General features: G+C 52.4%; 2 protein-coding genes across 2 annotated transcripts; both read left to right on the top strand.

Moving 5' to 3' along the window:
* Positions 1–213: 213 nt before the first annotated feature.
* SFT2D1 (SFT2 domain containing 1) lies at positions 214–15961 on the top strand. Its single transcript, XM_043457140.1, has 8 exons — positions 214–358; positions 7092–7178; positions 7713–7795; positions 9840–9921; positions 10808–10843; positions 12321–12379; positions 14095–14124; positions 15425–15961. Exons 1-8 carry the CDS (start codon positions 296–298, stop codon positions 15462–15464), a joined length of 480 nt encoding a protein of 159 aa, XP_043313075.1. The 5' UTR covers positions 214–295; the 3' UTR covers positions 15465–15961.
* Positions 15962–21373: 5412 nt separating this feature from the next.
* On the top strand, positions 21374–22532 carry PRR18 (proline rich 18). Its single transcript, XM_043457139.1, has 2 exons — positions 21374–21508; positions 21604–22532. Exon 2 carries the CDS (start codon positions 21617–21619, stop codon positions 22385–22387), a length of 771 nt encoding a protein of 256 aa, XP_043313074.1. The 5' UTR covers positions 21374–21508; positions 21604–21616; the 3' UTR covers positions 22388–22532.
* Positions 22533–26038: the final 3506 nt, after the last annotated feature.

Below are 26038 nucleotides of genomic sequence, written 5' to 3'. Positions count from 1 at the left end.
CTCGAGCGCAGCTGACTCCCAGTCTTCGCGTTGCAAAGTAGCCGCTTCGTCTCCGGGGGTGCTGGGGGCTGGTGGCGAACGCAGCACCGACACCCCGCCCCCCGCAACCGCAGGGGCCCAGACCGGCGAGCGGCCGAGCCCGGCACGCATGCGCACGCCGCTAGGTCGTCCGCCGGGGGCGGAGCTGGAGCGCCGGAAGCTGGAGACCGGGACTTCCGGCCGGCCGGAAGAGTCTCGAGTTCCGGGTTTTCTCAGTGGGCGAGAGAGGGGCGGGCAGGGCGCCGCGGCCGCGGCCATGGAGAAGCTGCGGCGGGTCCTGAGCGGCCAGGACGACGAGGAGCAGGGCCTGACCGCGCAGGTAGCGAGCCGGCCCCGGGGGCGCGCCCGTGCCGGGGCGGGCGCGCGGAGCTGGGCCACGGGCAGGCGCCCGGCGCCTCCCGGGAGGGTCTGGGGAGCCATCCAGGTGGGCGTGGCGTCCCTGTGGAGTCTGCGGGTGCTCGTGTCGAGGCGCCTCTCCCCCACTGTGGCCTTGAGACCCCGTTTCGCTGCCCGTCACCCTACCCCAGAGAGCCCGCCCGACCCCGCGCCGCCGTCCCCCAGCCTCGCCCGGTACTCCGCGCCCGCTGTGGACTCTGAACCCGCCTGGCGGCGCGGTAGGCGCGCCGGGTGCCCGTGCTGCAGAAGCGGGAACCGTGAAGCTCCGCCGCCTCTGTTGGCCCCTGGAGTTAAGGGAGGTGTGAGTGTGTCTAGTCTTGTGGAAGGAGGGAGACTGGAGGGAGGAAAAAAACCCCAGATCATTGAGAAGTGAAATAATACGGAATCAAAAGCTGTCTGTTGAACTCCGTTAAGAGATTTAACAAAAAACAAAAAAACCCTTGTCTCTGTGGTTTACCCACGAGACTTGATCAGGGTTACTTCCTCTAGTTAGAAGGTTAAAAATAGTTCAGCAGGAACTGTTCTGTAAGTATCTTTGTTATTTGACTGCAGACAAATTCATGCTTGCCTGTCACCGAAGTGGAACATTTAAAAGGATGAGGTATTACAGAAGGACCTTTTATTTGTCCCCTCTCCTGTCCTAACTTCCTTCCTTGTGGTCATAATTGTTCTGCACCTCTAGTGAACAAGATTCTGGACTATTCTGCGAGGGTTCAGAGACTAAAAGCAAAGCATCTGCTCTAAGTGAACTCTGTAACCAGTTTGGCAAATCATAACCTTAACATAAGAACCGGTCAATGGTGATATGAGAAACGTCCGTTAGGCAGCAGTGGCCCGCCCAGCGCATTTATTGAACTACTATTTTCTTCTTCCCTTTTTGCTATACAAACAGCAGCCTTAGCAACATGCGGCTATTTGAATTATTTGATTATTCAGTTTAATTTTTTTCAATTCAATTATTTAAATTAATTAGAATTAAATAAAATTTAAAATTACTTGCAGCCACACCAGCCACTTTTCAGGTGCCGGCTAAGCATGGAAGTTAGTGGCTGTTGCATAGGACATTGCAGGCTTGGGACATGCCACTCAGAAAGTCCTGTTGAGCTGCTCTAAACCTTGGGGACAGGAGGGTGAGGGTGCCTCTTCTCTTGAGCCCACTCTGTAGAGGGGAGAAAGATTATGTAGAGAAGTCATTGATGGAAGATGGGAGTGACTGACTGGAAGGGACACGTGCTGTGAGTTCAGAGAAAGTGGTCATTTACTCATTCAACAAATATTTTGGTACCTACATGTGTTTGGTTCGGCTTTCCCCACATGGAATTTATATTTTAATTGGGGAAAGCCGTTAATAAACAAGTAAATATAAAAATGTGTCAGCCAGTGGTAAGTGCCAAGGAAGAAGGTTAAGCAGGTTGAGGAGGTTTGATTGCCTGATTGTGTTGGCCGGTCCTCCAGGGCGTGTCTGTCAGGGTGACATTACAGCATCCCTCTGAAGAGTCCCCAGGGTACCTGGGCGACTCATGCAAATGTGGATCCTGAGAACAGCGCTCAGCTTGTCGAAGGCCAGTAAAGAGGCTGGAGCGTCTGGAACGCAGGGAGAGCGCAGTGCGGCTCCGGATTACGTGGGGTCCTGCAGGACCCAGTGAGGGTTTCAGCTTTTACTCTCAGTAGGCTGAGGAGCCGTGGGCAGAGCGGGGATGTAACGGACTTGGATTTTAAAGGATCACGCTGGCAGGCCCGTGGAGAACAGACTGGAGGCTGGTCAGAGGACTCGGGGAGTGGTCCTGGGGAGAGCCCACTGGCCAGATCGGGGAGCTGAGGGTGACGGTGGTTTAAAGTGAGAGTGGCCAGGCTCTGTAAATGGCTTGAGTGTAGAGCTGGTGGGATCAGTGGTTGATGGGTAGGATGTGTGAGTGCTCAAGGAGCCAAGGATGCCTCTGGTTTTGACCTGAGCAGCTGGAGAGAGGGAGTCTCCCTTAGCTGGGCCTGGAAGGTGCAGGTGGTGGGGTGGGGAGTGGGGAGAGTCTGGGTGTTGAGTCTGAGATGCCAGCTGCTGAGTGGAGAGGCAGGAATGCTGCTGGGTGTGAGATGCTGGAGGAAGTACTTGCGATAACCAAGGGATTGTGGGTAAGCAGACAAAAGATAAGGCTCAGGTTTGACCTCTGGGACTTTCCAGTGTGAGGAGCTCAGGAGAGAGGGGGCAGCCAGGGAAGAAGGGGGAACCTGGAGGGGGCAAGGGCGGGACAGAGACCAGCTGATCAGTTCATGTGAGAGCCAAAACTGAAGGGGCTCACTCAGCCGTCAGTCACTTTGGCCTCTGGCTAAAGCCGGAGGACACTCCAGCTGCCTTGGGCTCCGTCTTCCCCCAACAGTGGGTGTTGATCAGGGATCTGGTAGGGCAGCAAAGGCCAGGGGTCAGGCAGATTTATGGCCTCCGATCAGGGGAGAAGGGCAGGGACTGAGGGGTGCGTCCGGAGGGCCCCTCCCCTGCTGCCCAGCTCTCCTGAGGGCCTCGGGGCTGGGAGTGCAGGAGGGTGGAAGGACAGGCCGGCTGCCCATCCCTGACCGCGGGCAGGGGCTGTGCACCAGGCGTGCACTTTCTCCCAGCTCTTTTTAACCAAGAGCCAGACCCCTCGCCTGGCACTTAACACAGGCCCCCAGGAGCCCCCAGGAGGTGTTTGTTGAGTGAGTCAGGGAATGAAGGAGCAGAGGCTGGAGGGTGAAGTCATGCTTTCTGTCTGTTTAAGGTGGAAGAGGCTTAAGCCTATTCTGTCCTTGATGGTGGTGTGGTGGGGGGGCGGCAGTGTCTCCGAGGCCACACGGTTCTCTGTTGGCCTTGGGGAGAGAAGCCGACTGGGTCAGGTCCCTGGGAGCTCAGAGGGCGTGGCATCTGAAGCCCTGGTGGCTAGGTTGACCTCTGCCCTCTGTGGTGGTGGGGACAGGAAGAGGTGAGGGTCCCAGGCAGCATGGTGGTGGGCGGGCGTCCGTTCTCTGCAGGAGATGGAGGAAGCCCAGGGAGGAAATCCTGGCGCCAGCAGAGGCGCCCGGTGGAACTGGAGGTTGAAGTGGCAGTGGGGCGGAGTGGTCAGCGGTGGTGGAGTGGGAAGGCAGGGTGCCGTGGACAGCCATGCGCAGGGGAGGCCCAGCAGGCTGGGGCCAGGGCCCTTGAAGTGCAGATGCCCTGGTTTGATGCCCTGTCGTGCATGACTCTGCCCAGAGGACGAGAAAGGAGGGCTTGAGTCATGAGGGGGTGTTGCCAGGTGGATGGAGAGAAGGGGTACCTTTGCTGTCTTATCGAAGCGAGGCGCCCTGCCATTTGCGCTGGAAAGGGGGGCTAGCGGAGCGGTGAGGTGGGAGCCCAGGGGGACGTCACGGCTGGAGAACAGTGGCCTGGGCTTGGACATGGGCTCATTTCAGGGTGTGAGAGACCCTGGGCCCCCGAGAGGTGAGGAGCAGCAAGGCTGGGCTGTCAGAGGGTGCAGCAGTCAGCCCAGGCTCTGCCAGGAGGGGCAGGACCCCCCACCAGGTGGGGTCCTGGTGAGAGAGGGTGACCGGAAGAGCAGGAGAGGACTGACTGGAGAGGGGTCCCGAGGGCCTGCTTCCCCTGCCGTCGTCTGGGCGGCTCTGTGTCCTCGCCGTCTCTGCGGCTCCTGGGAGCCCGGTGCCGGTCGGTGCCCTTGACGTGGGTCGTGGCCCGGGACGTGGGCTCCGGCTTCCACTGCTGCCTCATGCAGGCGCCCGCCTCCCGACTCCTCCATCCCCGTGGTCTGTTCCTTCACCTGCAATACCGGTGCTGCCGGGAAGATGTTCTCCTCCATTGTTTCCAACTCATTTTTTTCTTTTTAATGAAGTTCTAGTTGCAGGTGCTGTTGGTTTCTTGCAGCATAAAGAGGACACCAGAGAACAGGAGGGTCGCTTCTGCTTCATGAGATTTACTCTTTGCTTCCTCTCCCTTTGATAACGAGTGAGATGACTGGTGGCAATTTCAGTGTGTGTTTCTCTTCTAAGACTCGATGCATGAGATGGAAGCACTTGCTGCTTTTGCTGGGCCCCTTCCTGAGCCAGGTTGGACCGCACGTCGCACCTCCCCGCTCGTGCCCACGCCGTCTGTCTGCAGGGTCAGGGCTCCCTTTGTCTCTCGTGTGGACAGGGCAGGGCCTGGTTTTTTTGGCACTATGGATGGACATTGTAACGTTTTCCCAGCGTTACAGTGGGAGTTAAGGACTCTGTGATATGTTTCTGTGTCCTGGACCATCTGCGGGGCTTGCGACAAGTCATTTGCTTGTGGATCAAATATTCCAAATTTGCAAATGGAAAGAATTTGTCTGGCAGATGACAGTAAGAGGAAGAATATCTGCTGTTATACAAAGAACTGCGCTGAAAACCAAGTCAAACAAAGACAGCAGGGTGATTGAAACCTGAAAAAGAAAGGGAGAACGGACGCTGAGTCCGCTCACTCCCTGCTGAGTCCCCACCGCCCCCCCCCATCACCATGTGTCCGCACTGACCACTTAGACACCTGCCCCTGGGACACCGTTTCTAACCTTTCACAGACCAGCAGATCGTTTGCTGTGCATGTACCATCTTCAGGGGTCATTCTCTCCCATGTGGTTAAAATGTGCTTGATGTGTATTCTTCCTGATCAGAAAAAAAAGAAATTTTAGATGTTGTTACAGGCAAGTCCATTCTTTGTTTACAGTGGTTAGTTTTAGTATAAACAGATGACGTTGCTGCAAACAAGTTTGTAAAGCAAATTTAAAAAACATTTAAAACGTGTTTAAAAAAAAGTGATGGATCTTACGTTGGCAGAATCTTGATTTAGTTGTTTTTATCTACTTTTCATGCTACATAAGGATTCACAGACTAATCTGTTGAGGTAAGGAATGTAGACAAAAGTATTTTCAGCTTTTGCATACAAAACTTTCTATTTTTGCTTCCTTATTCTTGAAAATATGTTATAAGCATGTTGTCTTTTAAGTATATGGTAATAACACGTTAGAAATTTAAATTTTGAAATATAAATCCTTATTGTATATTTCTAGTTTTTTTGAAACAGCCAGTGTTGATACTTTTTCAGCCTTATTGGGAAATAAATTTTAATAGTGTATTTAGTAATGTAAATATGTACTTACCATTTGCAACCATGTAGCTGAACCTAGAGAGTGCTAAACTTAATGAAGAGAAAGACAAATACTCTATGTTACAGTAGTCCTGATTCCACTTGATTCTGACTCTCTTGATTCTTCCATATGATTCTGAATCATTCCACCTGATTCTGTCCTGATTCCACTTATACTTGGAATCTTAAAAAAGTATGGCATACAACCATATGTTATATGCCAAACAGGTACTGACCAAACAGAAACAGACGCACAGGTATAGAAAACAAACCAGTGGTCACCCGTGGGGAGGGGACGTGAGGGCAAGAGAGAGGGTCGAGGTGAGAGATGCAAACCGCCGTGCGTAAAATAGACGAGCAGCCGAGATACATTGTGCAGCACAGGGACATATGGCCGCTGTTTCCCAGTAACTTCAGAGGGAATATAATTGATAAAAATAGTGGATCACTGTGCTCTACACCTGAAGCTGATAAAATGTTACAAACCGACTGTACTTCCTGTGAAGAAAGTGTGTAATCAGTACTGTATGCAGATTGTTGTATGAGATATGTGGGGTACGCTTTTCCCATATGATTTGGTTAGAATGTACATGACATCCTGGAATGTTTTTGCTCTAGAGTTAGTTATCATTTCAAAGCACGTTTTTTTAAATAATTTAAGTCTAGGAAATGCAGGCTTTCGTCGGTTGGTTTCAAACGATCTTTTTGTAACTGAAGTTGTCGGGGTACCCCATGGCAGAGCCTGATGGCGGCACCCCAGGTCCTGGCCGCTGGGCAGATGTACCCGCTGCCCTTCAGCTGACAGCTGTCCCCTTGGGCTCACTCGGGAGGTCCTGTGGCACGCTGGGCCCTCCTGGCAACACGCGCACCACCCCCCCCCACACACACACACACCCTGCAGCCAGAGCAGCTGGTGGGAGGTGGGTTCCAACAGGGCAGCGGGCCTCACGCTGGCCGGACGGTGAGGTGCGGTTTTCACCGAGCGCAGCTGAGGTCGCGGCCCCGCCCAGTCCCACCCCTTCTCTGCCCAGCCTCCCTGGTCCTCAGGGCTTCCCCTGGGAGTGGCTCCTGCAGGACCATGGCGTCAGGCTCTGCGATAGGAACGTGGCCCAGACGCCCTCAGACACACAGACAGAAGGTTGTGTCCTGACCACCTCAGCAGCTGTCAGCTGCTTGCCCGTCTTGTTTCCTCTTTCCCCTGGGTTTTTAACCAGTGAGCATTTTATAATGTGTCTCATCGTGTACGTCGTTTCGTCCGCATCAGTGCTCCCCCGTCCCTAACAGTAAGAGTTCTCCAGACACAGTGCTGTTACCTCACATGCAGAGGTGACAGTGTCTCCAGGACGGCCCAATCCCCAGACTGTTCACATGCCCCTTCACAGCCGAGGAGTCCTCACATTCTTAAGCCACACTACTGTGTGCAAAGTAGAACAGGTTCATTGTCTGTGTTAGAGTGGAGATTTGCCTTAATGTCATGTAAAGCATCAGGCTGGCCACGTGGTGGTGTGAAAACATGTTCTAATTCCCCTTCCTTAAGGTCCTCGATGCCTCGACGCTTAGTTTCAACACCAGGCTGAAGTGGTTTGCCATATGCTTCGTCAGCGGCATCTTCTTCTCCATCCTTGTGAGTTAAAGCTTTATGTTGCTTGATAATTTCTGCTTCGTGTGAGACTAAGCATTCCATTTATCTGGACTGTTTCCATGGGACTTAGTTAGTCACTTGAAATAAAGGGGTAGAGGTCAATAAAAAGATGTAGAGACTAATATTTAGGGGGGTTTATGGACTTAAAATAATTTCACTGAAGAAAAACCACTGTGTGTTAGGAGAGTTGCAGTCAGTGATTTAGAAGACTTTTTACATTTTGTAACTTGTCATTTATAAAAAGAATACTTAAGTAGAATGAGATTTATTTAGATATATAAAGAAGATTATGTAATAGCTCATTTACCTAGACTTATATGCAAATAGGCATAAGGTTCAAATTAGCAAATAACATTGAAAATTAACTACTTTTTAAGAAACTATAATTAGAGACCATATGTTAACACATTTATACTTAAACTTATTATATACTATTAATATTATAGTAGCAGATTTATGTTTTAATCTGTTACAATGGTAAAATTATTTTTAAATAACTATAACATTTTAACTCAGGGAACTGGATTGCTGTGGCTCCCTGGAGGCATAAAGCTTTTTGCCGTGTTTTATACCTTTGGAAATATTGCTGCATTAGCCAGGTATGTATGGAAGTTTGGCTTCTCAAAATGTTTTGTTTGCTATCATTATCAAAATTCTCTTTTCTAACAGGATATATTTCTGTCGGTGTATACGTATCATGGTAGCTCAGTGGACTGCCCTGGTGGCTCAGACGGTAAAGCGTCTGCCTGCAATGCGGGAGACCCGGGTTCGATCCCTGGGTTGCAAAGATCCTCTGGAGAAGGAAATGGCAACCCACTCCAGTACTCTTGCCTGGAAAATCCCATGGATGGAAGAGCCTGATAGGCTACAGTCCATGGGATTGCAAAGAGTCGGACACGACTGAGCAACTTCACTTCACATACATGTCATGAGTTCAGAATTTACACTCAGTAAATACTTAGGCTCCTGCTGTGTGCCGGCTGCCATCATAGTGTTGATGGTGAGAAGAGCTAGCGTCTGGAGGTGCTGCCTGTGTGCCAGGCACTGTCTGTCACCCCTCCATTATACGTCCAGGTGTAGGAACACAAGAGAAGGGGCGGTCAGTCCCTGGGGAAGTGCCTAGTGAGGTGACCAGGCTGGGGTCCCCCCCGACAGCCCTCCGGAGTCCCGGCTCGTAGCTGCCTCGTGATGGGGACGGTCAGATGCCCGGCCGGCCAGCGGGAGCTGATCCGGGGTGCAGCGGGGTCGGGCGGGGCTGTGTGGGGCAGTGACTCCGAGGACTGGGCACTGGGCATCGGGGGTCCTCTCTGAGGGCTGAGGGCGCACCTCAGGGCGGGGTACTGATGTAGCTGTCACATCTGTGAGCACTCAGCATTCAGAGGTGAGCCCCGTCTCCTCGGGGACGTTCCAGATCAGAGGTGGTGGCGAGGGGACAGGCGTCAACCACCACTGAGCTCCGTCAGTCTCGGGGCTCATCCCCCTCCTCACACCACAGCCTGGAGGCGCCTTGGGGAGCGGCTTCACACTGTTCTGCTCTGAGAAGCTCCACACTGGCAGCGCTCCTGGGGTTGATTCCACTGTTCATATGTGTCATGTGCGTCGAGATAAGGAGATGGTCACTGAATTGGCCCACGCTGAGAACACACTGCCTTGTCCTCCTGGGCCGGCCTCAGTGGTCATGCTGACCCAGAGCTGAGAAGTGACGCTGTGAATGACTGTGAAAGGCATTCCTGTGTCATAGAATACACAAAGATTAAAGTTTCCTTCTGATTCTTGTTATTCAGCCACTCAGTCATGCCCAACTGTTTGTGACCCCATGGACTACAGCACGCCGGGCTTCCCTGTCCTTCACAATCTCCCAGAGTCTACCCAAACCCATGTCCATTTAGTCAGTGATGCCATCCAACCATCTCATCCTCTGTTGTCCCCTTCTCCTCCTGCCCTCAATTTTTCCCAGCATCAGGGTCTCTTCCAATGAGTCAGCTCCTCACATCAGGTGGCCAAAGTATTGGCATTTTAGCTTCAGCATCACTCCTTCAAATGAATATTCAGGACTGATCTCCTTTAGGATGGACTGGTTGGATCTCCTTGCAGTCCAAGGGACTCTCAAGAGTCTTCTCCAACACCTCAGTTCAAAAGCATCAGTTCTGCGCTCAGCTTTCTTCACAGTCCAACTCTCACATCCATACGTGACCACTGGAAAAACCACAGCCTTGACCAGACGGACCTTTGCTGGCAAAGTGATGTCTCTGCTTTTTAAAACCTCTGTCTAGGTTTGTCATTGCTTTTCTTCCAGTGAGCAGGCGTCTTTTAATTTCGCGGCTGCAGTCACTATCTGCAGTGATCTTGGAGCCCCAAAAAATAAAGTCTGTCAGTTTCCATTGTTTCCCCCTCTGTTTGCCATGAAGTGATGGGACCCCGATGCCATGATTTTTGTTTTTTGAATGTTGAGTTTTAAGCCAGCCTTTTCACTTTCTTCTTTCACCTTCGTCAAGAAGCTCTTTAATTCATCAACAGATTTAATTCATCAACAGATTTAGTGAGATTGTTTAATTAAGCTGACAGGATTTGTTTTCTTAAAAGCACTTATTTTTACATGGACCAATTAATAGATCCATCTCTCATTTCTTTTGTTTCAAATAGTACATGCTTTTTAATGGGACCTGTGAAACAACTGAAGAAAATGTTTGAAACAACGAGATTGCTTGCAACAATTTTTATGCTTGTAAGTAAATAGTGATCATTTAAAAAAAAACTTTCATAGGAGGGTGTTTTTTTTTGGCATTATTTATGTCACCACCTACTTGTGTACAGAGGAACTCATGTTGTACTTCCTTTGCTGAATGTAATAGTCGCATTCTTCAGGCTGTGTGTTTGAAGAGTTTGGATTATGCAGCGTTACCTGAATGCTTGGCGGGGGGAGTCCTGGTTTCTTCGGCGTTCTCTGAAGCGTAGCGCCGGGTATTTCAGGTGGGAAGCAGGGCTGCACGTGTTTCATTCTCCAGCCGCGTACGCCCTTCTGACTGGACCACCGTACGGACGTTTTGGGGGGCGGGGCTGGAAGGTCGGGTCCCTCCGCGTCCACCCGCGTCTTCTCTGGGAGAGCCCCGGGCTCTCGTCCCCCCCTGTTGGACTGTGGGACAGAGCCCCGTTCTCGTCTTCGGCCTGTGCCCCCTGCTGTCTCCTGCCCGTGCTTTTCACTGCTTTGGGGACGGGGTGTGGCGTGACAGTGCTGTCTCTGTGGGCTCCTCATGTAAAGCTAAGTAGACTAGGACTCACCGTCCATTAAATGCGGTGTCGGTGGTTTGAGGTACTGAACGTGAACACAAGCATCACATCCCGGGGACAGCTGTTGTCACTCATGCATTCGTGAAACAGTCTCTGTTGGCTTAGTCAGCAGATGACTTCTTACGTGTTTCCAGTTTGCCAGGGAAGACTGCAGTCATAGACTTTAAAATAACACTCAGGGAATATATAAGGACAGTTAGAGTAAGCCGCGTCATTAATTTTGCTGTGTGGTGTGTTATGCACATGAACGCAGAATGGTGTATGCATTTTTGTTAGGCTTTTGAAAAGACTCACAATCGACCATTTTCCTTGCCTCTCCCTAGCTGTGTTTCGTGCTCACCCTGTGCGCTGCTCTTTGGGTAAGTTACCTCGGCCGTGTCTGTTTTCTGCTGTGTGGACCCTCACCAGGTAAAGTGTCATCACACCGCCATCTCAGAGGAGCTCAAAGTCTGATTTCTTAGAACCCACCGAAGGCTGGTGTCCGTAAAGTCGTGTGTGTAGCATCCAGTCAGTGGCCAGACTGGCGGGGGAGCCTGCCACCTGGACGGATGGAGGCGAGGTCCTGCCTGCTTCCAGGTCAGGGCGGCCCCGGCATCAGGGCGCCTGAGGGGCCGTCACTGAGGGTCTGCTACGCTGTGGCCCTCGGGCGGGGAGGGCATCACGGGCTTAAGGGGTCCCAGCAATGAGAGAGGGCCAGAAAGCAGGCCAGACAGAACCGCTCCAGGGACAAAAGGACGCACTCTTGCCCACTTACAGCTCTTCAGTAGCCTCTAGAGAAGCTGCTTTATTACAGCTGTTTACTTCCTGATGCTCCTGATCCTTCACTGTATTTACATACTGTTCCTGATCTACTTCCAAAGGGGATTGAGGTGGTTCTTGAGCTCCCAAGAACACAGTGCATTTCAAAGATGATGGGGTGGTGTATAATACACTTCAGAAATGTTCCACCAGAAGTGTTCTGAGTTTAATTTTAATGATATAAGGACCAGGCTTTAGTTACACAAGTATTCACACATACCTCATTTCCCAATTGTAACTTAAAAGAATTTTCTTAAGCAATTTTTGCATATCCCTGTGGGAAATTGATTTCTGATGTGGAATGGTCCAGCAGTCTGTTTATAAGCAGTAGATTAAAAATAAGTGAAGAAGTAAATATAAAGATGGATACATTCTAAAAATGGATCATTTTAAAACAGCCATGTTATTCCAGAAAGATCACAATAAAGTACAGTTTTACTTCAAAAAGTAACTCAAGGAAAGAAAGAGGTGCCAATGAGTAAGATACATAAATTCCACATAGGATACAGATCTGCTAACCAAGTGGGCTTTTCAATGTCGATTTTATTTACTTATTTTAAAAAAATACTTATTTATGTATTTGACTGTGGCAGGTCTCAGTTGTGGCGCAGGAGATCTAGTTCCCTGACCAGAGGACCAGGGATTGAAACCCAGGCTCCCTGCATTGGAAGCAGGGAGTCTTGGGCACTGGACTGCCGGGGCAGTCCCTTGATGTTGACTTTAGAAAAGTTTGCCTTCACTTAAAAGGCCTAACATCAAAGAGGTTTAATACTTTAAGCCTGTGCACAGTTATTTCATTAACATTTACTGCCATATATTTAGCAGCATTTGAGTAAATGGAATCAGAATTCTAGAAAGAAAATACAATTTGTGGATATTTAATTTTCAGATTTACTGAATCTTAAATTTGTCATACTAAAACTTAATGAAATGATTGGAGCTATCAGTTACGTCGTTTGAAAGGAAGGAATTGAACTAGGCTATGAAAAATATTTTAAAATGCTTAACTGGTTATGTCTTTGTCTTTGCTGTTGTCAGTGGCATAAGAAGGGGCTGGCCGTATTATTCTGCATATTGCAGTTCCTGTCGATGACCTGGTAAGTCTATACTCATTGTAAAGGTGGTTTCCTCAGCAGTGTTAAGCATTTAGTTCCGAGCCTGTGAGCCTAGGGAGGTCATTGGTGAGGTTCTCCCTGCCCCGGGGGAAAGGGCCTCCTGAAGGGTCAGGTGCCTGAGGTCTGTGGTCTGTCCGGGGTTGCAGTGATGGGCGGGGCGGAGGCTCAACGTAGGAGAGGTGCAGAGAGGCGGGGCCGCGCTGACCTGCCACAAGGGACTGTGGGGCCACTCTGACGTGTTACACAGGAGACGGGTTCGCGCTGAGATCAGGGCCATAGGGCTGCTCTGACGTCACATGAGGAGGCGGGGCCATGCTGACATGTCACACGGGGCTGTGGGGCCGCTCTGACGTGTTACACAGGAGGCGGGTTCGCGCTGTCGCCACGGGGGGAAGTGGGGCCATAGGGCCGCTCTGACATCACACGAGGAGGCGGGGCCATGCTGACGTCACACGGGGCTGTGGGGCAGCGCTGATGTCACGCAGGGAGGCGGGGCCGTGCTTACATGTCACAGGGAGGTGGGGCCATAGGGCCGCTCTGACATCACACGAGGAGGCGGGGCCATGCTGACGTCACACGCGGCTGTGGGGCCGCGCTGATGTCACGCAGGGAGGCTGGGGCGTGCTGACGTCAGACACTGCTGCACGCTCTTCCGTGCTGTGTGAGCGGGAAAAGGCGAGCAACGCAAGGGGTGCTACCCGCACATGTGAACCCAGGCAGGTCACAGGCTGAGCCCGGGGATGGCGGGGTCCCCTCGCTCTGTGCGGTGTTGCCGAGCACCTGCAGAGCGAGTTCGTCCCTGTGCCGCCTCTGGCCCTGAGCACTCGCTGCCGCCCTGCCTCCCCGTCTCCCTGTGGCTTCCGCCCGAGTGCCCGGTCCCTCCTGATGGGCCGTCCCCTTCACGCAGCCGCGTTCAGGGCTGGGCGGCACCGAGGGCCCGGGGAGTATGTGCTTGATAGAACGTGTCCCCCTCGCATGTTTCCGGTCAGACCAGAAAAGTGCTTCTCACTGACAAAAGGCCTTTCAGAGTGTTCTTCCTTTCTTCTTTAGAGCTGTCTCGTTTGCGTCCTGGTAAGAGTCAGTAAACCCCTTCCTGGCTTCGCTGTTTGACATCTTGATGTCGGCCAGTCTGGGATCGGGGTGTGTTCTGGTGCTGTTCCTACGTTTCCGCTGAGACAGTATCAGCGAACGTTAAAGGCACTTCTCTACTTGTTGCAACATGACTTTGACATGCTTTACTCTTTTTCAGTGACATGGAAAATTTTAAATCTTTGTTGCTTTCTATTAATACGTTGCTTTTTATTGCTGATATGTGCTTAACGATTGTTTTATCCTTGAAGGAGAGTGTAGTTTATTCTGTTATTTTATAGGTTTTTTTTCTTAATAACTTAAAAGGAGTAACCTATTACAACAAGTTCAGACTTCAGCAGGCATCAGAACCACTTAAGAATTAGTTAAAAACACACATTGCTTATTAAAAACAACAGTTTTTCATTAAAGAGGTGTGGGGTGGGCCCTGATAATTTGCCTTTTTAGCAAGTTCTCCAGTGATGCTGTATGCTGTCTGGCTCATGCTCTGAGAATCACTGTGTAATATTCTGCTCCTTCCTTTTTTTATGCTGTTAGAATATGGCCATTTGGCATAAAGAAAAACGTCATTTAGATTAAATTTCAACATTCTTAAATTTTTCTTGCAGGTATAGTCTGTCATACATCCCATATGCAAGGTGAGCTTGTTTGAATTTCATCCTGTTTCTGCTTCTCTCATTCTTTTTACAAAGATGCGTGAATTTTGGTAATTTTCATATTAAAATATGATTTACAGACTTTGAGTTTGTTCCCAAAAGGAAATGAGTTTTTAAATGAGCTCAATAGAAGCTTGCCACATAAAGTAAAAGCATGTGAACACGGGCCACGGGCTGGGCGCTGACTGCAGATGTGGCACCTAAACACCTGCAGGTCCGGGGTGTTGGCGAGAGACCCCGGATCCTTCCACGATTACCAACACCCAGTAGATAGGAAGTGAGGCTGACGCATAGATGTTTGTTTTAAGCCAGGAGAAACGTATTCTGTATGTTGAGGTAACTGCCATTTTTAAATTTTTTTTTTTTTTTTCAGAAAAATATGTTAATGTAATTGTGGAGGGAAAAGCAAAACTAACTGCAGGCTTAAGCGTGACAGGTTCAGAAGCATATTCTGTTGAGGCACAGCTTCTTCATGAAATCTGGAAACGTAGGTTGTATATGAAAACAGCAAAACTGTATGCCTAATAGAACAGTGAAGGAAATTGGTAGAAATTCTGTTTTTATTCAAACGGGTGAGTCTTTCTGACGAACACTTAAAAGGAGAAAAAGCAAACCAGGGTGACCTAGAACAAGAGCCAGCCCTGGCGACCTTAGCTGGGAGGGCTCCTGCTGTCCCTCAACAAGGGGGAGAGGCGCCCTGGAAACGACATCCACTCCGCTGCAGCGGGAGCGCACAGCCAGGGCGAGGCGGCGCTCCCCAGACGCGTCGGACCTGCGCCTCCAGCTTGTGCTCGCCCTGAACAAACAGTTTGTGTAACAGTGATCACGTTGAGACTAACTGTCATGCAAGGTGAATGAGGTCTAACACATGGATTTTTTTTTTTTTTTTTTGGAGTTCTTAGAATGTAGTTATAAACATTTTTGTTTTATTTAATTTTTTTTAACATTTTTGTTTTAAAATCCTGTTCATTATTTCTTTTTAAAAATTTGTTTTTTGGGATTTTTTTTTTTTCACAAGAAAATTAGCAATAAGTGCTGGTTAAGATTTCTGAGTAAATACCATTTCAGGAACTAATAAATTATTTCCATGTCTCAGTTCTTGATTTCAAGTGACACTCAAGAAAGTTTCAGTTAACCAGGAAATGCGCTGGGGGTGTTCCACTGAGTTCTGATGGAAGAAGGTGATGGTGCCTTTGTCTCTTGGCAGGAATCTTTTTGCAAGTTCACTCTGGAGGCAAAATTATTATGTTGTTTTTCCTCTTTTTTTTTTTTTTCCCACCAGGGATGCAGTAATTAAGTGCTGTTCTTCTCTCCTGAGCTGAAAGCTATTTGCAAAGAAGAAAACTGTTTGAAAAGACCTTTTGAAAATTGGTGTTCTGTTTTTGGTGCAGTGTCCTTTTCCTGATACAGTGATCACTCCAGAAAACTGCACTGACCATCTAAGATCGTTTTGTATACTGATAAAACTACATACCCATTAAACTGTTAAATGCTTGTGACAGTAAATTCATTATGTGCCATTAATATGCTCTGATGAGGAGATTTTAATCATTGCCAAGTGTAAATGATTTTTAGCCAGTTTTTAAATCCTTTTTCTAAACAGCATTTGAGATGTGAATATTTAAGGATAAACCTACGCTTCAAGATATATTCAGCTTTTTTGGTGGTTTTTAAGGGTCTACATTTTAAAATATCTTTTTAAAATAAAAACTTTAAATGTGAAAGCTTTTACTTTAAGCTAAACTGCTTTATTGTATGTAATAAAAAATAATATATAAATCTTCATAATTTTGAAATAAACCTACACTTGGAAAAAACATTTTCTTGATCAAGTTTGTGATTTTTTTTTTCAAGTTTATGTTTTAAGTGGGTGGTCTGTTGATTCAGTTGAATAAAATGTCGTTTGGACACTTGTGCAATCTTTCTGCAGTCAAACGAGTAAGCTGGATCTCTGTCCTAGTAACTGCACTGAGGACAGATTGGTGAAGGATGGGAAGACCGAGTGACAGAGAAAGCATCTCTTCAGTGTGTTGTGCAGGGTGGGCCTGACAACAGGCTGCCCGGCCAGGTCAGGGAGAGCGGACCACCGGGTCCGGGTGGGGGACTGCCCGGCACCACGAGGCGCGGACGAAGAAGCCAGCCCACCGGGGACTGAGCGCTGCGAGGCGGGGCTGGATCCGAGGAGAAGTCGAGACAGGCAGACGTCGCCAGCTCCCCCCGTGTCCCCGGCCCGTCGCTGACCCAGTGGGTCCGCAGGGCGAGGGCCCACTCCTCAGGAGGGTGGCCTTCCCGGTCTTGGTGACTGAGCCGGGATCCGAGGGGCTCCCGGGAGGCGTGGGGAGGACTCCTGAGTTGAGGGGTCTGCGCAGAGCCAGCACGAGGCCGGGCTGCTGAGCGCAGAGGGGACGCGTCCAGTCCTGGGGGGGGTCCTGTCTCCAGCCGAGGCCACGGTGGGATCCTCGCCTTAGGCACATCCACGAGTCCCCAGAACCGGCCAGAAGCCGGGGGCTGTGCAGAGGACCCCTGGACGGGGCCCGGGGCGGCTGCGGGGGAAGCCATGCGCCTGGAGGTGGGGCGCGTCCGATCCCTGAGACAGGCCGCAGCCCCGCGGAGCTCTCCGTGCGCACGGGACCCCCTGTCCAGGCAGGCGGCAGCGGTGCAGACACTCCGGCGAGCCACACCAGGTCCTACCGGGGAGGAGGGACCCCACGAGGGGCCTCAGAGCCTGGGGGCTGAGTGGGACTCGGGGGACGCGTGTCCCCAGCAGGGAGGGGCGGCGTGAGAGCCCTGCCCAGGCCCGCTGGGCCCTGCCCTGGTGTGAGTGACAGACGGTCTGTTGTTAACCACAGACTTCCTCATCCAACCTTCCCGCATGTTTCTTCAGGGTGCGGTCCCCTTTGGGAGCCAGCCTTTCGTGGTCGGAGGTTCGAATCCTCAGCAGGATCGCCCCCAGGCGAGGTTCTACGGGCGTTCGCTCCCTAGGCCAGCGGCCTTCGAGCTGATCCCTTGCGCCACCTGGCAGGCAGTACAGCAACGCTCAGCGTGGCCCGGGTGAGGGACCTTCCAGTGTCCGCTGGGTAATAACCCCGGCGCTGCACCGTGTACCGCTGGAGAAGGCAATGGCAAACCACTTCAGGATTCCTGCCTTGAGAACCCCACAACAGAATGAAAAGCTACCTGAGTAGAAGAGCTGACTCCTCTGAAAAGACCCTGATCTAGGAAAGACTGAAGGCGGGAAGAGAAGCGGACGACGGAGGATGAGATGGTTGGATGGCATCACCGACTCAGTGGACATGAGTTTTAGTAAACTCCAGGGGTTGGTGATGGACAGGGAGGCCTAGCGTGCTGCAGTCCATGGGGTCGCAGAGTCAGACACGACTGAGCGACTGAACTGAACTCCGTCTACCGCGAGCTCACAGCGGAACCCTGGGGCTGCAGACACGCGATCGCACAAGGATGGAGCACAGAGCAGCCACTCACTTCTGACCTGTTTGCTGTAGAAAATATCATTCTCACTACATGTTACTAAGTTGTTCTTAAAGTCTCGGTTTAAATGCTTAGTAATGACATCAGTAGACAGAGGCCACAGAACAGAAGCTATGTGGGTCCTGAGAGTGTCCAGGGCTCTCGAGACTCACCGGTGCTAAGCAGAGACTGTCCAAGGCCCTCGCTCCCCGGACAGAGCCCACCCCGGTCATGATGTGGGCTGCCGGGGCAAACCTTGGCCTTTTCATCTGGAAAATGCAAGTATTACTGGTTCTCTCGGCACACTCTCAACGGGTTTCAATGACGCAATCTAGATAAAGTGGCTCACCACCTTAATGATGGGAAAAGAGAAAGTGTTAGTCACTCAGTCGTGTCTGACTCTTTGCAACCCCCATCGTCTGTAGCCCGCCAGCCTCCTTTGTCCATGGGATTCTCCAGGAAAGAATCCTGGAGTGGGTTAACATTCCCTTCTCCAGGGGGTCTTCCCAACGCAGGGATCAAATCCAGGTCTCCTGCATTGCAGGCGGATTCTTTACCGTCTGAGCCACCAGGGAAGCCCTAAATGTCTTTCTACTCTCAAAGCCTTTCATCCAATCAGATCAGTGTTAGAAGGTGGTTTTTGTTGATGTTGTTGTTACTGACCAAGTTCTCTATTTCTCAGTAATAAAATAGAACTTTTAAAATCCATTAAAAAAAATCCTTTCTGTTAGGCTATGCGGGATCTTTGTTGCTGCCCGGGCTTTTCTCTGGCTGCAGTGAGTGGGGGGCGCTCCCTGGCTGTGTTACTCTGGCTTCGCTCGGGGAGCATGCACTTCAGGGCGAGCAGGCTTCAGGAGCTGCTGCACGTGGGCCCAGCAGTCGAGGATCACAGGCTTAGCTGCTCCGAGACATCTGGAATCTTCCCAGGACTGAACCCACGTCTCCTGCATCGGCAGGTAGATTCTTTACCACTGAGCCACCAGGGAAGCCCTAAAATGGGATTATTTTTAAAAAACTTGAGTTAGCTTTCCATGTTTTAAAATTCAGATTTAGTTTTAGTTCCAGATGTTTGAGTACTTTTCACTCTATCAAGTAAAAGCTTTGAATCAAAAGTCAGAAATGAAGTTGAGCCTATGGGAAGACAGTGTAATTGGAAAGACAGTATTGTTTTCCTTTTTGAATTTTTCCTGAACACTGAAGTATATGCCTTAGTAGAACCAAGAACTTAAAAAAAAAAATTAATAAGGAAAATGAAAGATTTCTTGAAATTATGGCTAGTTTTCTGATATTAATGTGATCACTGGCTGTAATTTAATCCACTGGTAACTCCAAGGTGAGGACCAGTTGAGCAGTGTGTCTGTCTGATAAACAGCACTTGTCCACTGTGGACATGTCCGTGGGGTCCAGGTGTGAAGAGGGAGCATGTCTGTGGCCCTTCTTTGAGGGGTGTGGCCATCATTCCACAGCCTCTATCATTTTCAGTTCAGTTTCAAACCTGTGGTACTGTAATTTTACTCAAGCGTGGATATACTCTTGGTATTTTATTTTAGTGATTGAAATATTTTCTGCATTTATTTTACTCATCCTGAAAATTTTTTAAAGGGTTGTTGTGATGAAAAGGGGGCTTCCCTGGTGGCTCAGAGGTTAAAGCGTCTGCCTGCAATGCAGGAGACCTGGGTTCTATCCCTGGGTCGGGAAGATCCCCTGGAGAAGGAAATGGCACCCCACTCCAGGACTCTTGCCTGGAAAATCCCATGGACAGAGGAGCCTAGTAAGCTGCAGTCCATGGGGTCGCGAAGAGTTGGACACGACTGTAGCCACGGCTGGGCTGAGGCTCATCTCCTCCTCCCCCGGGGCCGTGTGCAGTTGGGAGGTGTTTCCACCTGGGAGCCCTGGTTTTCTAGGAGGCTGGAGACAGTCAGAGGGGCGGGGCGGCACGTGTCACACAGCGCATGCATCGCGCGTGTGGATGTACACGGCTGTCCTGACCGTGAGATGCCAACCCACGCTCACCTCCCACCCTCACCCTTCAAGGGTCACTTCCAAAGCATCCTAAGAATTAGGAAACGGGGCTTCCCTGGTGGCTCAGAGGGTAACGCATCTGCCTGCAATGCGGGAGGCCTGGGTTCAATCCCTGGGTCGGGAAGATCCCCTGGAGAAGGAAATGGCAACCCACTCCAGTATTCTGTCCATATTCTCCATAAAATACACAATCCCCGCTTCCAGACAGGGCTCCCTTCTGTCCTCTTTCCTTGACCTTCTCCCTGTCCCTGCCAGTGTCTCAAGGCGTCCTGTCTCCTCCCAAGGCTCAGCGGAAACACCCTGGAGACAGTTTAGGTCGTAAAACACCTGCGGCGCTGCTGAAATCACCCACGCATTTTAATCCCAGCTCTTCAGGGTGGTTTGAGGGTGATGGTGGAGATGACAGGGCCTAACCGACCCCTCCATCCCTGGCCATCAGGAGAACGTTTCCGGCCACCCATCATATTCCTTCTTGCCGCGCCATGAGCAGGGGAGCACGTGGGAAGGGGGCCCTGACGACAGGGAGGTGCTGGTGGGAAGCAGGAGAGCCTGGAGAGCGGGTCAGGGCCCTGGGCAGGGGGAACAGGCCACAGCTGAGGGCTCTCCGTAACCCGGGCCATAACCCACACCATCTAGCTGTGTTCCTGGTTCCAGGAAGCCCAGAAAGGGCTTCCCTGGTGACTCGGATGGTAAAGAATGCACCTGCAGTGCAGAAGACCCAGGTTTGATCCTTGGGTCAGGAAGAAAGGAATTCCCTGCAGAATTCCTGGGAGTTACTGGAGAATTCTTCCATTCCCTGGAGAAAGGAATGGCAACCCACTCCAGTATACCATATCCAGTAATATGCCCGGAGAATCCCATGGACAGAGGAGTCTGGCAGGCTACAGTGCATGGGGTTGCAAAGAGTCAGACATAATTGAGTGACTAACGCTTTCCCTGGCCCAGAAAAGCATATCCCATGCATAGGGAAAAACAATTTTTTTTGAGCTCTAAACAATGGATGATTCCATAAGTAATTCTCCATAAGTATTCTCCATAAGTAATGCAGGGACTCCTCATTTGAAATTTTGACTTTGGGATGCACTGCTCTGCGATTATTCAATGAATCATTCATTTATTTAACACACATTGGAAAACTGAAGGAGTGTTTTCAGGTCTCTACCACTAGACTCGAAGTTGCCAGTGAAGCTGTCTCATCCCTTTGAACCACTGTTAACAGCAGTAAATGCTTTCTGTGTGCTCACAGGAGTCTCCTGAAATGAACTGAAGATCTGGTAGTTCCTATATCACGATTTAACCGAAACTGGCTTTTTTTTTTTTTTTGGCCTCTTCAAGGAATACGAGGTTTTTCATTTTAAAATGACTGTCTTTCAACATGATCCAAAAACAAAACCAGAAGGATGCCCTGACATGTCTGTGCCCGCCTCTGAGCTCCGGCCACCTTCCTCCCTCGACACCGGGATGCGGGGCCGCGCGCGGGGCCCGCGGTCCCCCCGCCGCCGCCGGCCTGCGCACCATCTTAGAGGCGCCGAGAGGTGGCAGACGACTTTCTGGCCCACGTGCGAGGACCCCGCCTCGGGCGGAGGACACGCCCGGTCTTCCCCGCCTCAGATGGATTAGCCCCCGCGGCGGAAGGCCGCCCGGGGAGCCTCGGTCGCCCAGTCGCGGCGCCGGGCGTGCGGGCGTAGCGGCTCCTCCTCCCGCGGGCGCGCCCGGCTCCGCGTGGACCGGCCGCCGCTGTCCCCGGAGGAGAGCCGGCAGAGCCCCTGGCCCCGGAAGGAGGGCAGGACGGAGGAAGGCAGCGGGGTGCCCGGGCGCCAGGCCCTGGGTGTGGACGCGGGGGGCGTGTGCGCGCCGGAGATGCCGCGGCCCAGCCCAGGTGGGTGCGGAGGGCGGGCGGGGGGCGGACCGCGGCCCCCCGGGGAGGGCGCCAGGCTCGGCGCGCCCTCACGGTAGCCGCCCCTCTCCTTCCAGGGCGCTGACCACCATGCCGTTCCCGCCCGCGCCGCCGCCGCCGCCCACCCCGGCCCCGGGGGTCCCCGCCGCGCGCCCGCCGCCCCGGAAGCCCGGGGCCCCACGCAAGGCGGCGGCGCCCGCCTGCGCCCCGCCCGGACCCTCGCCGCCCGCCGCGGCCGCCGAGAAGAAGAGGCGGCCTCCCGAGCGGCCCCCGGGGCCGCTGTCCAGCTCCTGGCCCTCCGCCACCCTGAAGCGGCCTCCGGCCCGCCGCGCCCCCGGCCCGGCCTCCCCGCGCGCCCCGGCCCCGTGCGCGCCCCGGCCGGCCGGCTCCGGCGACGGCCCCGCGGGGACCGCGGCCTCGGGGGCGCGGACAGCCGCCTCGGGCGCCGGGCCCGACGCCGCCCTGCGCTTCTCGCTGAGCCTCACGCCCGAGGCCGTGCTGGTCATCCAGCGGCGCCACCTGGAGAGGCAGCTGCTGGCGCGGCCCCGGCGGGCGCCCCCCGCCGACGCCGGGCGCCCGGCCGCCCCCTGCCCCCGGGCCGCGGGCCTCGGCCGCCGCCCCGCGCCTCCGCCGCCGCCCGCCCCCGGCCCGCGGCCTGCCGACCTGCGCTCGCTGCTCAAGGTGTCGCTGCTCAACGAGCGGCACAAGTACGACGACGTGGAGTACGAGGAGGAGGCGGCGGCCGCCGACGAGGGCCTGGTGCGCAAGTGCACCGAGTGGCTGCGCGGCGTGGAGTCGGCGGCCGCTGCGCGCGACCGGCCGGGGCCCCTGGACGCGCTGCCGCACCTGAGCTCGCTGTGACCGCGCCCCGGAGAGCCGGCCCCGCGGCCACCACCTGCAGGGAAGAGGCCAGACGGCCGCGACCCCGCCCGCACCCTTCTCGGGCTCCCCGCGGCCCACCACCTGCAGAGGAAGAGGGAGACGGCCGCGACCCCGCCCTGCCGCCGGCCCGGCCTGCACCCGGCGGGTCTGCGTCTGCACCTGTTGTCCTCTTCCGCACCCACGGGTGTCCTCGGGGCTCGTGGGCCGGGGGTGAGCCGCGGTGCCCATGCCTCTCAGCCCCCACCCCTCAGGGTCCCCTGGGGCCCCCACCCTCTGCGGGGGAAGGCCCGTCGGTGGGTGTGGCTTTGCAGGTGCGGGGGCCGGGTGACCCCCAGGCGCTGGGAGCCAGGAGGGCGGCGGTCAGGTGCGGAGCTGGGCGCGGTGCTGCGTGGACGGTTTTGCTTGTCCTGAGTGGGAAACATGCCCTGGGGCCTGGAAAACCGGCGACGCAGGTGCACCCAACTTCCCGACGGCCAGGGGAAGGGTGCTGACTACCAGGAGGTCGGCCTGGCCAGTGGGCGCTGTGATGGGCGCAGTGCTCTGTGGGCACCGCGCAGGCTCCTGGGGGCCGGGAGCCCGCGTGCGCAGTCCCACACACACAGGTACGTGCCTGCACACCGAGACATGCTTACCTTCACACACTCAGCTCTCACACTCACATACTTGTGCTCTCCTGCACACGCATCCATACTCACACTCATGGTCGTTCGTGCACACGTGCTCACACCGGTGTACATACATGTTCTTGCCCAGCGTGCTCTCTCTACTCACTCACACACACACACACACACACACACACACGGCAAGCACAGCTGCGGGCACTCTTCAGCGTCGGGGGTGAGGCGGCAGAGGCCCCGCTTCTGGAGAAAGCACCCCCTGTATGTGAGTGCAGCTCACAAGCGTCTTTTGTGCTACAGAAAGAAGGGGGGGCTGGCGTGCGGAGAGCTGGACCCACATGCAGGACGCGGTGTGTGGGCCAGAGACCCGCTTCTGGAGGGACAGTGGGAGTGCGGGGCGGATGGGTGTTTCCAGTGCTTTTAGTCCCTGTGTGAGAATCAGTGACGTGGTGGCTTTGTACAGGTGTATACAGTGATTTGGAAAAGGGAAGTTTCTATTTATTATTTGAATACAGGGTAAGACTCCCCGGCCTCTTAGAGATCATACTCTGCTCCACTAACTCCAGGCTGATTTCTAGATATTCCTTCCGTGCATCTGAGTATATTTAACGCCAAGGTTGAGAAGGGAGAGAAGGTTACACTCAGATAAAGCTGGTTATATGAGAGTGTAATGTATTACCTCAATTTTTGACTTATTTTATAACACTTAATAACTAGTTTAATGTTTATCTCATTAGACTTTAAAGTGTCAAGTCTTGCTTGTATTGTACATTGAAGCCTTACGTTTTTAAAAACCAATTTTGTACTTTTCTTGCGGAGGTCTCTGCTCTTGTCTCTCTCCCGTGTTAGGCACACATCTAGGCAGACACGAAGCATCTAATTTTGTGGCAGCTGGATCAGCCGCCAGATGAGATGCAGGACCAAGGACCTCCACCTGCTGAATAGCTTGCCTCCTGTATGAATGCCCAGAGCTGGACTGTGTTTTATTTTAAATGTGTGTCTTAATACCACAGTGGCAAAGGCACTAATCATGCAGAGGTGACTTTAAGACACGTGTCTCTGTGAATGCTGCGGCCACCCTCTGGAGTCTGCCGGGAGGAACGCTGCTCTGGACGTCAACCAGCTGAGCGTCAGCTGTGAGGTCAAGGAGGGCAGCGGCGTGCCTTGGCCTTACGCGCACTTGGCACAAACAGCAGTGATTAACAGGCCCAGGTTCCTGCCCATCGTGACAGTAAGGACATTATAAAGACTTTCCTAAAGGAATCGATGTTTGCGGAGCGCCCTTCTGCATCTGTGCGTCCATCCCGGCGCTGGCACACGTGATGTCTGTCCCCATCTTGTCCTCTGTCTGTCTCCCTCTCCTCCCCTCCCCGCTTCGCTGGGCCTGCAGCCCCGTCTGCCCGTAACTGGCCACGGACACCATGCACTTTTTCTCCTTTGCGACATCGGATGGACTTGTGTGCCTTGCTCTTCATGTTAAAAGCAGATGGGTCAAATGTTCGTGTTGCTCTGGTGGACGACCCTCAATAAAAAACAACAAAAAAATGTTCTACACATGATGTGCGTTCATGTTGTAACTGATGTTTTGAGGATGTTTTCCAAGTCACTGAGCTGCAGTTTCTTCATGTTTAAGTAAAAGAGAAGCTTGATGCCTGTATTTCTTTTTAGGACGGTATTAAACTTTGGCCAGGAAGAGAAGCGATCACCAAGGTATTCCGAGAGGATTCCCAATGGCCCAGTGGTTAGGACTGTCTGCTTTCATTGCCCAGGGCACGGATGTGTTCAGTCCCTGGTCAGGGAACTAAGATCCCACATGCCACCCCAAACAGAGTTCTTCTGAGATGGCCTCTCCCTGGTACTGCCCTAGCTGAGGCTTTGGAATTTCCGGGGGTTAGCAAAGGGTCGTGCCTGCCTGCTAAGTCATTTCAGTCGAGTCCAACTCCTTGTGACCCGGTGAACTGTAGCCTGCCAGGCTCCTCTGTCCATGGGATTTCCCAGACAGCAATACTGGAGTGAGTTGCCATTTCCTCCTTCAGGGGATCTTCCAGACCCAGGGATCAAACCAGAGTCTTAAGTGTCCTGCATTAGAAGGCATTGCTGCCAGCAATGACCAGGATTTTAAGAAATCTGTTGCTAATCAAATCATGTCATAATAAAATGACCTGGCCTTCCCTTGTGGCTCAGACAGTAAGAATCTGCCTACCATGTGGGAGACCTGGGTTCAATCCTTGGGTTGGGAAGATCCCTTGGAGAAGGGAACGACTACCCACTCCAGTATTCTTGCCTGGAGCAGTCCCTGGACAGAGGAGCCTGGCGGGCTACAGTCCACAGGGTCACACAGAGTTGGACACGACTGAGTGACTTTGACAAGGCTGCTTGCCAGCAGTACCTAACCTCTTGTGGGGTCCCAACCCCCATGAAAGCTAATTCCAGAAATACTCCTAAGAATATGTTCCTGCTAACAACAAAATTTGCATATGTTTTAGGGAGCTCATGACCCCAGATTAAGAGTTCCATCTACATATGCTCACTACTGCAATGTTTTTTTTTTTTTTGCTGAAAGTAATTTCAGTCTGGTGGGTCATTCCAATCAGAAGAGTCAGTTTGAATGATGGTGAGAACTAGAGATTACTCAGAGCATGAGGTCTGTCTTTGAAATCTTTGGGTCCATGGAGAAAGAGTGAGAAACGATGTCCATGAAAGGAAGAAGGTGGAACCCCGCATTCTCTGGGTAACTGGTGACGTTTGGGCCTAATCCTCCCATCGCTGCCGTGCCTGTAGCTGGGCTGGGAGCACACACCCTGCAGGCCGGGCCTCTGAGTAGAGTGAGTGAACATGGGAGGTCTCTATTGAAGGGCAGGGCATGTGTGACTTAATTCCACACATCTAGGGGACACCCTGGCACTTTAAGAGAGGTTTTATGTCTATCTGTTCTATTCCCAGAAAAAGCAGATGCCAGAAATCAGAAACTTCAGTTTTGTGGTTTCCCAACAAATGGCACAGTTCCAGGGAT

Source organism: Cervus canadensis, chromosome 33 (assembly GCF_019320065.1).
Source record: "Cervus canadensis isolate Bull #8, Minnesota chromosome 33, ASM1932006v1, whole genome shotgun sequence".
NCBI lineage: Eukaryota > Metazoa > Chordata > Mammalia > Artiodactyla > Cervidae > Cervus > Cervus canadensis.
This window is presented reverse-complemented; position numbering and strand designations above follow the sequence as displayed.